General features: G+C 36.7%; 1 protein-coding gene across 3 annotated transcripts in view; it reads left to right on the forward strand.

Annotated features, from left to right (window-relative positions):
• ESRP1 (epithelial splicing regulatory protein 1) overlaps window positions 1–15,835 on the forward strand; it is an 85,233-nt gene that overhangs the window by 49,782 nt on the left and 19,616 nt on the right. For 2 of the 3 annotated variants that reach the window (XM_044658199.1, XM_044658200.1), the window contains exons 11-12: window positions 3,362–3,580; window positions 13,797–13,995. In XM_044658199.1, coding sequence (XP_044514134.1) covers window positions 3,362–3,580; window positions 13,797–13,995 — 418 coding nt within the window. The remainder of the gene's footprint in view (window positions 1–3,361; window positions 3,581–13,796; window positions 13,996–15,835) is intronic. The other variant, XM_044658201.1, reaches the window with a different exon arrangement.

Raw genomic sequence — 15,835 nt, forward strand, 5'->3', positions numbered from 1 at the left:
TGACATAACATTTTTTCTTGTGACTAGCTTAGATTTATTTCTTCCTTTGAGGACTGCCTGTTTATATCCTTTGACTATTTTATCAATTGGTAAATGGAAGTATTTTGTAGCCTCTCAAGTGTTATGTTTGTTTACCTAATGTTTCTTTACCTAAATGCTGGATTAGTTGTTCCTATGCTCTATTGTCCTGTCTTCCTCTAAATCAATATGGTTTCATTTCTACCTTTTTATTCACTAATGAGCACTTTTTGCCAAGGCCTTTCTCATTTCAACATCATAGCTGATTCACTTATCCTCCCTTTATTTCTGTCCTAGATTTGTATAATTATCTTCCTCCCTCTCTTGGTTCCCCTAGCAATTTCTGGGGTTATATTGTCATCATTATGGTTAGGAGGCAATCTGACAGGTTAAGTAAGGGTGGGGCAATATGAATGGGAGGTTCTTTGGCCCCTTTTCTCCTATGAGTCAGATAAACACAACTGCCTCTGTTGCACTTAGTAAGGAGTAAGAGACTACTAGACTTACAATCTATACTAGTGATTAGCTATGACTGTCCTAGTGGCTGCCATTATCTTGGCCCCCTGGGGCATGAAACTTGAGGGGAAAGAGTCAGAGGTCCCTTCCTAAGGGTAAAATAGTTTTGTATGAATAAGCAGATGAATCCTTAGTAAATTACATACAGGAATCCCTGGGTTCAAAACTCACCTCAGATACTTCTTAGCCATGTGACCCTAGGCAGGTCACTTAACCCCCACTGCCTAGCCCTTGCTAGTCATCTGTCTTAGAAGTGATATTAAGACAGAAAATAAGGGTTTAGAAAAGTATTTGGAGTAGTTTCGCCTTATGATGCTACCATTAATTTCCCACTGGAATCTCAATTGTCCTCATGGATCTAAATTGAATAGAAATTAGGTTCCTTTTTTTCTACCATCTTAAATCTACCTTTAAAAGAGCCTTTTACATTCCTTCTTTTTTTTTTTCTAAAACCCTTCCCTTCCATCTTAGAATCACTACTATGTATTGGTTCTAAGACAGAAGAGTGGTAAGGACTAGGCAATGGGGGTTAAGTGACTTGCCCAGGGTCACACAGCTACAACCTGAGGCCAGATTTAAACCCAGGACCTCCTGTCTCTAGGCCTGGCTCTAAATCCACTGAGCCACCCAGCTGTGCCCTACATTCCTTTCTTCTTAATGACTATTGAATATATGCATTTAATTTGATCATGGTGCTAATTTTTGCAGTTGCTTTCAAATGTTAGTTTTGAATGGGATTTCCTCAACTCTTTCTATTTCTAAGATATGATGCGTCTCACTTTCATTTGGTTAGATTCCTTGTTTGGTTGTAAGTCTGGATAGCATAGAAGAAAAGTTTAAAAACTTCAATGCATTTTGTGGGAGTAAGCAAAAATTGTACTATCAAGTTGCTGCTTTATTTTGAGTCTGTAGAAATTTTTTCTTAGTACACTATCTTAGATGCTATAATTTCTAATGTTTTGATATAAAATTAAGTTTGTAGATAGATATATAATTCAATAAGCATTTATTATATACTTACTATGTGCCAAGCACCATGCTGAGAGCTGTGGTTATGAAAATGAATGAACCAATTCTGTCTTCAAGGTGCTTATTTACTAAAGGTGAAGTGTGCATATATGTACATTTATAAATATAAATACTGAATATATATAAAAATAATACAAGGAATTTTCTAATTAATTAATTTTTAACATTAATTTAAAACTTTTTTTGAATTTCCAACTTCTCTCCCTCCCTTTCGGAAAAAAGCAATGTGATATAAATTATATGTGTGAGGTTACGCAAAATATACTTCCACATTAGCCATTTCCCACCAAAAACAATAAAAAGCAAGAAACATGGAAAAACATGCATCATTCTACACTCATTTGATTAGATCTCAGTCCCCATTTCTTCCTATAGATTACATTTTTCATCCTTTGAAATTATGTTGCTAAGTCACATTTGATAATTATTACAATATTGCTATTATTGTCTCTAATTTTCCTGTTTTGCTCACTTCACTTTGCCTCTCTTCAGATAAGTCTTCCCACGTCATTTTGACACCATCCTGCACAACAGTTCTTGGCACAATGGTATATCATCATAATCCTATACCATGGCTCATTCAGACATTTCCCCATTGATGAGCTTCCCCTCAGTTTCCAATTCTTTGCCACCACAAAAAGGACTGCTGTAGATAGTTTTGTGCTTATAGGGCTTTCTCTCTTTTCTTTGAACTCTTTTGGATATAGAACTTGTAGTGGTAATGCTGGGTCAAAGGGTATGCACAGCTTTATAGCCCTTTGGACATAGTTCCAAATTGTTTTTCCCAGTGGTTGGACCAGTTTACAACTCCACCAGCAATGCTTTAGTGTACATATTTTTCCATATCCCCGCCAGTATTTATCATTTTCCTTTTTTGTCATGTTAGCTGATCTAAAAAGAGTGAAGAGTGATATCTTAGAATTGTTTTCACTTGCATTCCTCTAACTAGCAGTGTTTTTGAGAATCTTTCAGGTGGTTATTGATATCAATTTGGCAAATGGCTTTTATTTTCATTAATTTGACTCCATTCTCTATACATTTGAGAAAGGAAGCTTTTATCAGAGAAACTTGCTATAAATACTCCCCCTCCTCCCCAGTACCTGTCTTCCTTTCTAATTTGGGCTGTGTTTGTTTTGTTTGCAATCAAAATGATCTATTTTATGTCATCTAATCCTTATAATCTTTTATTTAGTCAGAAACTCTTCCCTTATCTATAGATCTGACACGTAAAATTTTCCATGTTCCTTTCATTTGCTTATGATTATCGCCATTTTTGTCTGAATCGCGTGCTCATTTTAACCTTGTCTTGCTATATTGTGAAATGTTGGTCAGTTTCCCCAGCAATTTTTGTCAAATGGTGAGTCCAAGATAGTTTTGAGGTAAGAGAGCACTTATAGCTGGGGATGGGGAAGGAAAAGCTTCAAATAGCAGATGGTGCTTAATCTGAGTCTTGAAGGAAATTTCCTAGAGTGAGAAAGGAATGCATTTTCAGCCTGGAATACAGCCAATGAGAGAGAGAGAGAGAGAGAGAGAGAGAGAGAGAGAGAGAGAGAGAGAGAGAATATAAGTATATGAAAGTCATAGTATCTCATAGGCATATGTCTTTAAGAGAATCTGAAAGAATTATCTCCTAAGTAGACAAATCTAGAAAAAAAGATACAACTTAAGTCAAAGTTCAGTGGAATTATTCATGGAAATTTATAAAATACATTTAATTGAGAGAGAAATGGTCTATCAAGATTGTTCTCAGTGAAAGTCCTTTTTCTCATATACATATTTTTTTTTACTCTGTATGCAGGTGCTGAATCGGTTTTCTTCCACGCCTCTCATTCCACTCCCAACTCCCCCTATCATTCCTGTACTACCTCAGCAATTCGTGACCCCCACCAACGTCAGAGACTGCATCCGTCTACGAGGGCTTCCTTATGCTGCCACTATTGAGGATATATTGGAATTTCTGGGAGAATTTTCCACAGCTATTCAAACCCATGGAGTTCATATGGTATTAAATCACCAGGTGAGTTTTTCAGTAGAAAAAGTATGACCTGAAAATTTATTGATTTGTATTTATAAAAAAATGTAAATAGAAATAATCTTGGAAGAAAGTCATGTGCCCTGGGCACTAGGAATTATAAAACCAAAACCACTCTTTGCCTTCAAAAAAGTTTGCATTCTACTCAGGGGAAACTGTACATACCAATCCCAATAATATATTTACCAATAAGTCCAGTATATGCCTAAATAAAAAGTGGTTGTTTTCTTCTTCGTATTTGTATCTCGAGAGCAGTATGATTATTGACTGATTAATCTGGATAGGAGGAAGGACCCTAACAACCTGAGGGACTGGGGAATGCTTTGTGTAGGAGGTGGTCTTTGAGCAGTTTTGAAGTTAAGTAGGGGCTCTAAGAGGTACAAGGCGAGAAGACAGTGTATTTCAGGCATGAGGGTATAGTTTTATGCAAAAGCATGAATGTGCAAAGGAAGTAGGCCAGTAGTATAGTTGGAGGGCAGAATCACCAAATTAATTGTATTCTGGAGGTCCTGTGTTCAAATGTGGCCTCAGGTACTTCCTAACTTTGTGACCCCAATTTTTTAGCCCTTGCAGCCCTTAACATCAATCCTAAAACAGTAAATTTTTTTTAATTAATTGGATTAAGCTATATGCAGGTTGCTACAAATAAGGAAGGCTTTTATTGTGTCCGGAATGAGTCATACAGAATATACTATGCTGAAATGCCTAATGAAGCAAATAAAGGTCACTAGGAGTAGGTTAAAAACTATTTACTACTCATTGATTTTGATAGGGTCCTATTTTTTCAAAATTATGATTTACTTCCTAAGTGAAATCTTTTCATGGATTTAAATAATAAGTAAGCTCCCAGATAAAGGCAATTCAGAGTAAATCTGCTTTTGTATCCAGGTGATAATAGCGAATGTTGACAAAATATGACCTTCTGCAAAAAAAAAAAAAAAAAAAAAATCCTAAAAATTCTCTTAGATTTACAAATCCTTTGTGATTAAAAAAAAGATTCAAAAGAAAAGCTGGTTTACTTTTTCTAGTGAAAAGTTTCCCCAGTGCAAAATCTAAAAAAAATGTAGAGTAAAAAAATACATAATGATATATGGTGGTTTGTCAAGATAATCTTTTTTTTATAGTTTGGACGTTTTGACTACAGTGAAACTTGTGATCTATGATTGTAATATATGTCATCATATAGTATTATGTCCCAATAAGGTTTTCTACTATGACCTGAGAAGTCCTCTCTCCCTTGACCTTCAATTGTACCTGCCTTGTTAACTGCTTCTCATCCACTTTTTCCATGATTACTGAGCCATTGACAGAGAACACCAATTTATTATAATGATTGTTATCTGTCAGCATGAATTTGTACCTAAATTTATTTGAGTCCTTTATATTTTGCCCCCATTCTTGGTATAGGATGTCTTCTCGTTCTTGACTGTGATGTAGTCATTGGATCTTGACCTCTTACTTTCATCCTGTCTTTCTTAAAATGTCTTCATTTATTCTTAACCTCATCCTCTTCTTTGACAGATCTCAACTACCCCTTCAGTTGAAGACTTGAACCCCCACTACTTTCCTTCTTCATCTTCAATGGCATCTTCTTTTCTACATACTAACATAATTAGGTATAGCTAGATAAAGCATTTATTAGTGCTTAGTAAGTGCCAGGCACTGTGCTAAGCACTAGGGTTAGAAAAAAAGAAAGAAAAACTATTCTCATAGACATTACATTGTCATAGGAGAAGACACAAAGAATAAAGTGGAGCTGGAAAGTGGGAAGAGGGGATTGGGTGGAAAGGAAAGAGTATACCCACTTGGAGGCTAGACATCTAGTTTAGAGGTGGAGCATGCTAAAGAATGAGCCAGATGTGTGTTGCAAAGGTATATTCTGTACTTAAGTTATGGTGGAGAAAGGGTTGGTTTGGGTTATTTTTTTAGCACAGTGGATATAGCAGCAGCTCTGAAGTCAGGAGGAGCTGAGTTCAAATGTGGTCTTGGACAGTTCCCAGCTTTGAATTCCTGGGCAAGTCAATTAACCCCAGTTGTCTAGCCCTTAACACTCTTTCACCCTAGAATTGATGTTACCTCAGAAGAAGGTATGGCTTTAAAAAATTAAAGCGGAGTTGGGAAAGGGTTCTTGCAGAAAGTGAGATTTTAAATGAGATTAGAATGAATCTAAAGAAGTCAGGAAAGGAAGATAAAGGAGGAGAGAATTCCAGGCACAGAGGATTGCCAGTAAAGCTGCGGGGAGGCAGGAGGTGGAGCATCATATCAAGGGAACATTAAGGAGGTCAGTGTCCTTGGATCACAGTATATGGAAGTGAGTAGAGTGTAAGAAAACTAGAAAGATAGAAATGCTCCAGGTTATGAGGTTCTTAAAAAGTCAGAGGGTTATATTTAAACCTGAGGGAGATAGGAAGCCACTGAAGTTCATTGACTGGGGGTGGGGGAGTGGCATGATCATGATCATACCTGCACTTGAGGATGATCACTTTGACAACTGAGTGGAAGATGGACTGCAGTAGGGAGAGACTTGAGGCAAAGAGAAAATCAGAAACAGAAAATCAGTCAGAAAGCTTTTGAAGTTGGCTAGGCATGAAGTGATTAAAGTCCTGGGCCAGAGTGTGGTAGCAGAGTCAAAATAGAAAAAGGGACTTAGACTGACTATTTTCTTTAAAATATGTGCCAAACTAGGGGGGGAAAATCTTTTGGGTATTCATATAAACAAAAATCAACATGGATTCTGGCTGCATGTGTGTTAACAGAATAGAAACTATTAAAATATGTGTTGCTAAAGAGAGGTCTTGTGAGTAAAATTGTTAATTATGTAATTATGCATGGAGAAAAAGCTGAGATGTGATTTATGGTGATTTTTCCCATGAATAATCATGTCTTGCTTTTCATTGCCATAAAGATCTTTCTTGGAATTTTACTTCAAAAGTCTAGTTTTATAGACTTTAAGAGTTACTGTTGTCTCTCAACCACATAAAGTTAGTTTGTGTCTCTGATTTCTGCTGGATTGATTGACAATTGGACAGGTAGTAAACTCGAGTGCCTTAGAGGCACTTACATGGCTCAATCGATAGAGGTTTGGATTTGGAGTCAGGAAAACCTGTGTGCAATTCTGGCTAAGACTTTTACTACTTATATGATCTTGGGTAAGTCACTTAACCTCCGTCTGCCTAAATCAAGTGGAATAGAAAATGGTAATCCACTCTAGTATTTTTGCCAAGAAAACTTCCATGAATACTTTTGACATGCTGTGGTCCAAAGGATCACAAAGAGTCACACGTAGCTATAGAACAACAGGCTTCCGTGCTCAAAGTCTACACTTCTCTTACCCAGTTAGTCAATCAGTAGACATTTATTAATCTCCTATTGTGTGTTGGGCACTTTGCTAAGTGTTGGGATTACAAAGAAAGATAAAAGACAGTCTCTGCCCTTGAGCTAAAAATCTAAGGGGGTGGGGGAACACATCAGCAATATAGTTCTATATAAACAAGCTATTGTACAAGACAAATTGTTAGTAGTCAACAAAGAGAAAAGTACTACATTTAAGAGATACCTAAAGAAGGTGAGATCTTAGTTGAGACTTTAAGGAAGTCAAGGTCTTCACGAAACATGAATTGGTCCAAGGGATAACCAGAGAAAATGCCTGGATTTTGGAGATAGTGTCTTGTTCAAGAAACTGCTATGAAGGGGCAGCTAGGTATCTCAGTGCATTTAGAGCCAGCCCTGCAGGCAGAAGGTCCTGGGTTCAAATCTATCCTCAGACCCTTTCTAGCTGAGGGATCCTAGGCAAGTCACTTAACCCCAATTGCCTAGCCCTTACACTCTTCTGTCTTGTAACTGATATTTAGTATCAATTCTTTTTTTAGTTTTTGGTTTTATCTTTATTTTAGTTTAATAACAAATTTACACATAAGTTTTCCAAATTTATATGATTCATGTTATCTCCCTCCCTACTCCCAGAGTTGACAAGCAATTCAATATGGGTTATATGTATGTTATCCCTCAAAACATATTTACATATCATTCATTTTTGTATTTAGTATCAATTCTAAGACAGAAGGCAAGGGTTTAAAAAAATAACTACTCTTCATAATGAAGCATAAATGATCTTTCTTGTTCTACATTCGGAATCAAGCAGTATGTGATGGATCTTTGATTTGAACAGTGCACCAAACTCCTAGGAGGGAAAATTCCATAGTAGCTAGCACATAGCCAGAGATACACAACTAATGAGTGTCAAGAGGCTTGGTTCTTCTTATATCAAGCCCTCTATTCTTTATGCCACACTCCTTCTGTCTATATCTGGTTGGGATTAAGACAAAACTAAAAATTTCCCAAATAATGATACATGGTTTTATCTCTCTGTTTTAGGCTGGGGTATGATGGGTAACATACAGATTAGATCCAGGTGACTTCACTTCAAAGCTAATTTTGTGAATATTAAACAGATTCCAGTGCATTCTAGATATATAAACTATCCTATCTAGACCTTTTTCCTCCTAACTGAGCCATGAATTTAGTTATATTGCTTTGGTAAACATAGCACAACATTCTTCTAGTGGAATGAGTCAGTGGCAGAATTGGAGAACTTGGATTAGAAATGGGTCTGAGCCACTTATTCTATGCATGGTTCCCTCTTTGAAATGAGAAAGCTGCTTAAATACTGAAGAAGCTTGTCAATTCAGTTCTATGATCTTCTTGCTGTCTAATTTGGCCTCAGAACCATTTTCTATTTTATTTTTCAGTTAAAGCATTTATTTCTTCCCCCTGCCCTCAAGTGAAAAACAAACAAACTTTTGTAACCTATAAGCATAGTCGGGCAAAACACATTCCCCCATGGTCCATGTCCAAAAATGTCATGTCTTTTTTTTTTTTTTTTAAACCCTTGTACTTCAGTGTATTGTCTCATAGGTGGAAGAGTGGTAAGGGTGGGCAATGGGGGTCAAGTGACTTGCCCAGGGTCACACAGCTGGGAAGTGGCTGAGGCTGGATTTGAACCTAGGACCTCCTGTCTCTAGGCCTGACTCTCACTCCACTGAGCTACCCAGCTGCCCCTCAAAAATGTCATGTCTTAAGTCTGTATCTTGAATCCATCACCTCTCTGTCAGGAGATGAGTACCATAATCATCATTAGTCCTCCAGAATCCTGTTCGCTTAGTAAGTCTTTCAAAGTTGTTTGCCTTGGGGCAGCTAGGTGGCTCAGTGGATAGAGAGCCAAGCCTGGACACGGGAGATCCTGCATTCAAATCTAGATGAACACTTCCTAGTTCTAGAACCCTAGGCAAGTCACTTTACCCCCAGTGCTAGACCTTCTAAGACAGAAGGGAAGGGTTTTAAAAAAACAAATAAACAAAATAGTCCCACAAAGTTGTTTGCCTTTACTATGTTGTTTCCGAAGCTCATTTCATTATGTATTAGTTTGTATAGTCTTTCCAGGTTCCTCCAAATCTGTCTTTTTCATTATTTCGTACATTGTACAACCGTTGCTTTCTTTTTTTTTTTCTTACAATCTGTCTGCCACGTTATCTCCTCATCTGGTCTTCAAATGTTATACTTTTAGAATGCTAACCTGAACATTGGAAAAAATATTAAACCTGCTCTCTTGAAGTTAATTACCAAGGATTCTATTTTGTAAGAATAGCCTGATGACATTTGTTTCTCTCCTTCAATATCTACCAACTGTTTCTTTAGGTCAGTATAAATGTTGAAGGAGAACAGCCAGCACTACTACTGCCATTGCCACCACCACTACTACTGCTATCTCCTCCTCCTCTTTCTCCTCCTTCTACTACTATTAGCATTTATATTGCACTGTAGGGTTTTGCAGAGTGCTTTACAATATTATCTCATTCTCACTACAACCTGAAAGTTAGGTGCTATTATTATCCAGGTCGAGGACTCTATCCTCATAAGTTATGTTACCTTTTGTTATTTGTCCTTCATTTTATTTTTTTTTTAACTCTCACCTTCTGTCTTAGAATTCTATCTTAGTATTGGTTCCAAAGCAAAAGAGAGGTAAAGCTTAGGCAATTGGGGTTAAGTGACTTGCTCAGGGTCACACAGCTGGGCAGTATCTGAGGTCACATTTGAAACCTCCCATCTCTATACCTGGTTTTCTATCCATTGAGCTCCCTAGCTGCCCCCAGGCCTTCATTTTTGAAGAGGACCAATGAGATCATTGATAGATTAGATTTAAGTGAGAAAGAACTACAAAAAGTCATCCACTTCACTCTATCTACCTAGCTGCTTCTGTACTGATATGCAAAAATTTTCAAAAGATTTATAGTTGTAATTTTTAAATAAAAGAAAAAATTTGTTCATTTTTTCAAGATTATTTTACTTGTCTTCTTTCCTCTTCCCCACACCCTTCAAAAAACTATGGGACGGGGGCAGCTGGGTAGCTCAGTGGAGTTAGAGTCAGGCCTAGAGACAGGAGGTCCTAGGTTCAAACCCGGCCTCAGCCACTTCCCATCTGTGTGACCCTGGGCAAGTCACTTGACCCCCATTGCCCACCCTTACCAATCTTCCACCTATGAGATAATACACCGAAGTACAAGGGTTAAAAAAAAAACAAAAACCATGGGACACATTTATTGTAAAGTATGTCAACAAGATTTTTTTGTTAAGCTTGGTCAAACCTGAAATTTTTCAGAAAAATTGTTATTTTACATATTATTAGTATCCTTGTTTTTTAAAAAGTGAGATCTATACCTCTCCTATCCTCCTATAACTACTAAAGCCTCCTATAACTACTTAAGCCTATGTGCAAACTACCTAACCCCCTTTCTCAACTAGAATTTCTACTTTAGACATACTGGTTACTTTAGCTTTCTCCCTCTCCTCACTCCCACTACCCCCATAATCTCACTATCACGCAGTCCTTCTCTTAAGACTCTAGTCTTAAGTATGTAGTATGAAGCACATATGTGGAAAGAGCTAGATTTCCCTAACTTGTCTGACCATTTCCATCATTTCTCTCACATGCACCTCCCAGTTTTATTGCTGTACCTCCATCCTTTCTTCTTAGATGTGTATCTTCAGAAAGAAGAAGATAAAGAGTAAGTAAGAGAGGATATCATACCTTTGAAGAATTTCTTTCAGGTCTATTCCCTGTACCCACTCCTCCATGACTGGTGAAAAGCCTGGCTGTCAAAAAACTGGATGAGTGCTGCAGAGCATGCTGCTATTGTGTAGACATTTAAGGAGCGATTAGATGAACTTATATCAGTTTGGAGGAACGTGAGAAGCAGCTCAGTGCCATGGAAAGAGGGCTGGATTTAGAGTTAGAGGACATAAGGTTAATCAAACATTTATTATCTGCCCAGCACTGTGCAAGAAAAGGCTTTTGAATCATTACTTCTGCCATTATTTTTCTTTTAAGCCCAATTTTAGCTTAGTTAATTAAAGAATGGTGTAATGAGTCACATGTGGGTTGTGGTAGTCTGATTTTGCGAAGAAATGTTTCCCTTGTCCCCTAGACTTTTGCTCTTAATCCTGCCTCTACCATCCTTAAAATGGTTGCTTTGGGGTATTAAAAAATTGGCATAAATCACCACCACTTTTGTCATACCTCCTATGTTACTAGTAACATCAGTGTATGCATTTTTGTTTTTAACACCTCATTTAAATCATCTTGAAGATTGTGTGGATCTTGTCCTAGAGATTCTGTGTTCCTATAATCAGAAAAGGGTGGTAAGACCTGTGCTTAGAACCCTATTTTTTGTGACATCACTAAAGCTGAAGTTGCAGCAGATCTTCCCCTAGTTTTCCTTGCATTCACCCTTGGATACAATTGCCAATTGTGTGGACACTGGAAAAATTCCACATCTTATAGATGATAGACAGAATCCATTTTGGGAGAATAACATTGTTGAGAATAGATGTTGGGGCAGATAAATGGCTCTGTGGATAGAGAGTCAGGCCTGGGGATGGGAGATCGTGGGTTCAAATCTGGCCTCGGACTTTTCCTAGCTATGTCAGCCTGGGCAAGTTACTTAACCCCAATTGTCTAGCCTTTTTTTTTTTTTAAGCTCTTCTGCCTTGGAAATAATACTTACTATTCTATGAAGGAAGGTAAGAGAGAGAGAGAGAGAGAGAGAGAGAGAGAGAGAGAGAGAGAGAGAGAGAACAGAACGGATATGCTCTGTTAATTGCAGTAATTTTGGTTGAGTTGTCTGTTAATATGCCATCAGCATTTAAATGGTCCCAAAGAGGCTTTGTCATTAAATAGGAAAGCAATTCTATGTCTACCTGTTTCCTTCCCCACCCCCTTTTTTGTTCTTTATCTCCCCTAAGTTGTAATTTTTAACAAAGCTATTTTAGGAGGGAATCTCCAGGGACAAATACACACGTACATGCACACACAACTCTCTTCCCTAGTTCTAAATTGGCAAACTTGATTTATAATGAAGAGTGATGACCTGGTTTTTAAGAAAACAAATCCTTAGAAAAATCTGCTTTCATTTTGTTAATTTAAAAAAAAAACCTCAAGCCCAATAATCTCATCTAATATAATTAAGTGAAACCATAAACACCAAACTATAATTTTCCTCAAAACTACATAAATATTGGTAAAAACATCTCATTTCTCCATTCCCTTCTACTGTTTTTTCTCTGATATGTATATTTATTAATTTTGTTGCCTTTCTAAAAATTATAGTCAGTATTAAGAGTTAAGATGCTACTTTCTTTGTTCTGGATCACTTTCCATAGGACTTTTCACATTTCTTGTAAATTTTTTATGCACTGTTTTCCATTTTATTAAATATACCACAATTTACCTAAGCATTCTTTAATGTTTTGTCATGCTGGCTATTTCTAATTCTTCATTACATCAAAGGCATTATGCATCTTTGTAGTGGTGGATCATTTTTTTCTTCTTAATAACCTTCTCTTCTTCATAGATTACCACAGATTCATCAGTGGTAATAAGCTTCCCCCTACTTGGCTGGGGTGGGTCTTGTACCTTAGGCTTAGTTTGTCACTGGCCATATTGAAACCTTTTTAGCACAGTAAGAACCTGTCACAGCTTGTAATCTGTTGACATAGTCTTTGAGAACCCAGAGTTGCCTTCATAGCATGACAAAGCATTCATATAAGACAATGAAATGCCATTGGATATATAGCCCTAGTAGTGGGATGACTGTCAAATGGTGTGATCGATTTTGTAATGTGTTAGACGTTGCTGAATTTAAGAAGACGAGAATGTACCTGTTTGATCATATTCCTGCCAATGATAAGTTTATATCTATTTTTAACCATTGTTGCCAAGTTGATACTATCAGGTAGCAATTCAAAATTATTTTAATTTTAATTTCTCTGATCACTAAATACTTTTAAGTTAATTTTAAAAACTGATTATTATTAACTTGTGTTTATTCCTGGAGAATTCCTTATAGCCTTTGCCCACTTATCCTCAGGGGACTAGGTATAAACTTGCTTTTAAATGTGAGACTTGAAGAAGCCTATTACTGGTTGGGGAAAAAAAAAGGCAACAGAAACTAATAGCTGGACCCAGAACTTGAGGTGGGGGAAGGGTGGTAGAGTGGTTCCTCAGAAACCTTAACCAAATCCCTCCCCAAGCCATCTGCTACCTTGGGCCTGAGGGAAAGTGGGGATTAAGATAGGGGGAAGAAAAGAGATGAAGGGAAGGGGAAAGCAGTGAAATCAAGGGAATAGCAGAATTAGGTGTCAGAAGAAAAATTATACTTTTAACCACAAAATGGAGAGAGGTATTTGAAACTCTAATCTGCCTTTATTTCTACCTTTTGCTATTGGATTAAAATTAATCAGAAGATCACATCCTTATCTGTTTTTCAGAAAGAAAAAAACCAAAACTCCTAAAATTACAAACTGTATTTTGAGATCATCACGAAGGTCATAATGACACTTTGCCAGAATCTCTGACCCTGTATTTATGTTAAATTAAGAGAATTCCTTTTAGCTTCAAAACACTTTGCTTCTGCCTTCCTAGTCTAAATCAGAAAAGACATTCTTCTCAAAGATTAGATTATGGAATATAAATCTATCTTTGTAGACTTATTAGTTATCTACATATCATAATTAAAATGATAATAATTGTAAGTGGTTTTCCCATGGTATATTAGCCAACAATTTTTTCCTAGGAATAGAAAATGAATTTTTCTTTTTCCTAAGCATTCAAGAAGCCTCTTTTTTTTCCCTCTCCTCCTTCCATTAGGGTCGCCCATCAGGAGATGCCTTTATCCAGATGAAATCTGCAGACAGAGCGTTTATGGCTGCACAAAAGTGTCATAAAAAGACTATGAAGGACAGATATGTGGAAGTCTTTCAGTGTTCAGCTGAGGAGATGAACTTTGTGTTAATGGGGGGCACTTTAAATCGAAATGGCTTATCCCCACCGCCATGTAAGTTACCATGTAAGTTTTTCTTGGGTCTTGGCGCTATCCTACGCTATGTGCTGGTAGGTGCTTGAGCTGCTTTCATGACTATATTCCTGGCTCTTTCTGAGGCAGATAAAGTGGTTGTATGAAGCTTTCCCATCTAAAATCAATAGTATCTGGTGATTTAATTTAAGAACTTGGTTGTGGATGTCCATAATGAAAGAAAACTGCTAAAAAAAAAAAACATAAACCCTCTTTTCAGATCATCCTCTTGCCTTTCCAGTGATAAGCAACTTGATTTCTAAAGCTTAACATGCCCAAGTAAGTAAGCACTGACTCTGGGAAGCAACATGGCTACATAGATGTTTTAACATTCATGTAAAATAATTTGAAGGTGAAATTAAAGTTTTTATGTAGAAAGCTTTATTGGGTGAATGATGTTAGGTTTGTCCTTTTTCTCCCCTACTTTCTGAATAAGGAAAGACAAAACTCAAATACTGACTTGTTGAAACATCAACTCCATTACTTTATAGAGTGTCTGGAGCAACAAGTTATTACAAAGGCAAAATGCATCATTAAACTAGCCAAAGTTTTCATTGGGTCACAGGATCAGTGCTTAATTTCAAGCCATGCTCTTGCTCATTGGAACCTGGGAAGCAGTCATCTGGTGTCCTTCCTTTTTAGTCCTACTTATTATTACTTATTAGTTCATACTACGTCCTTGGTAGTGAATAGGGAACACATTTTGAAGATCTAAAGTTTAATGTACTTTTCTTTTTAGTCATGCAAGTAAAACCTTTAACTGTACTTGAAATCATCATGTTTATTGAGATAAATATTAACAATTACATAAAGGGGTCACCTAGTACAGGATTTTTAGTCCTGGGCTTAAAAATATATCATAGTTCAAATGAATTCCAAGAATCATTGAGTAATGGTGATTTGATTTGTTTTAAATTTGAAAGTCCTAGAAGACTTGGACCAGCGTCTAGTCATTAAAGGACTCTACCACTGCTTCATCTAGTCAGACCACTTTTTGATTGAATATTGATAAAAACAGTTATGCTGATGATAATTATTTTACTTCTAGACATAACCCTTTGATTTATTGTAGGATAGCATAAAAGAGATTTTATGGTGACAACCTAGATACTCACACTCTCTCACTCTCTCATTCTCTATGTGTGTATATGTGTATGAATATATATATATATTTATACACACACACTCACATATATACACATTAAAAACTTGCTAGCAATCAGTGTCTTCAGTTTAGCACCATAGGATTTAGAGATGGAAAGAAATTATGTTTTTTATTTATTATTATAGATTAGAAAACTGAAGGCCAAATAGGTTCTGAAATGAACCCAAGAGACCAATTGGGAAAAATTCAATTTTAGAAAATAAAAATTTCAAAAAATCCAGGTGGTTTAGGGGAAATCACACAGTGCTATATTCTGGCTAAAGATTTTTATGGAAAAAAAAAAATAAGTGCTAGGAGCTAGGTGGATAGCAAAGCCAAGCCTGAAGATGAATCCACATCATGAGTTCAGATGTGGCCTCAGACACTTCCTAGCTCTGTGATCCTGGGTAAGTCATGTAACTCTTATTGCCTGTCTCTTGTCACTCATCTGCCTTGGAGCCAATATTTAGTATTGATTCTAAGACAGAAAGTAAGGGTTTAAAATAAAATATTTTTGTGTCACAATTTATGAATGTCTCTAAGGAGATCTTTTAGTCTTTCTTTGTAATGCATTTTATTATGTCTCATGCTTGGATGACATTCCCTAGAATCTAAATTCTTCCTCTTGGGATGCGTTTGGTCTCATTTTTCTATCCTTTTTAGAAAATAGCTACTCCTTCAATAGCCCTC

The sequence above is a fragment of the Gracilinanus agilis genome, chromosome 1 (genome assembly GCF_016433145.1).
Source record: "Gracilinanus agilis isolate LMUSP501 chromosome 1, AgileGrace, whole genome shotgun sequence".
In the NCBI taxonomy this organism is placed as follows: Eukaryota; Metazoa; Chordata; class Mammalia; order Didelphimorphia; family Didelphidae; genus Gracilinanus; species Gracilinanus agilis.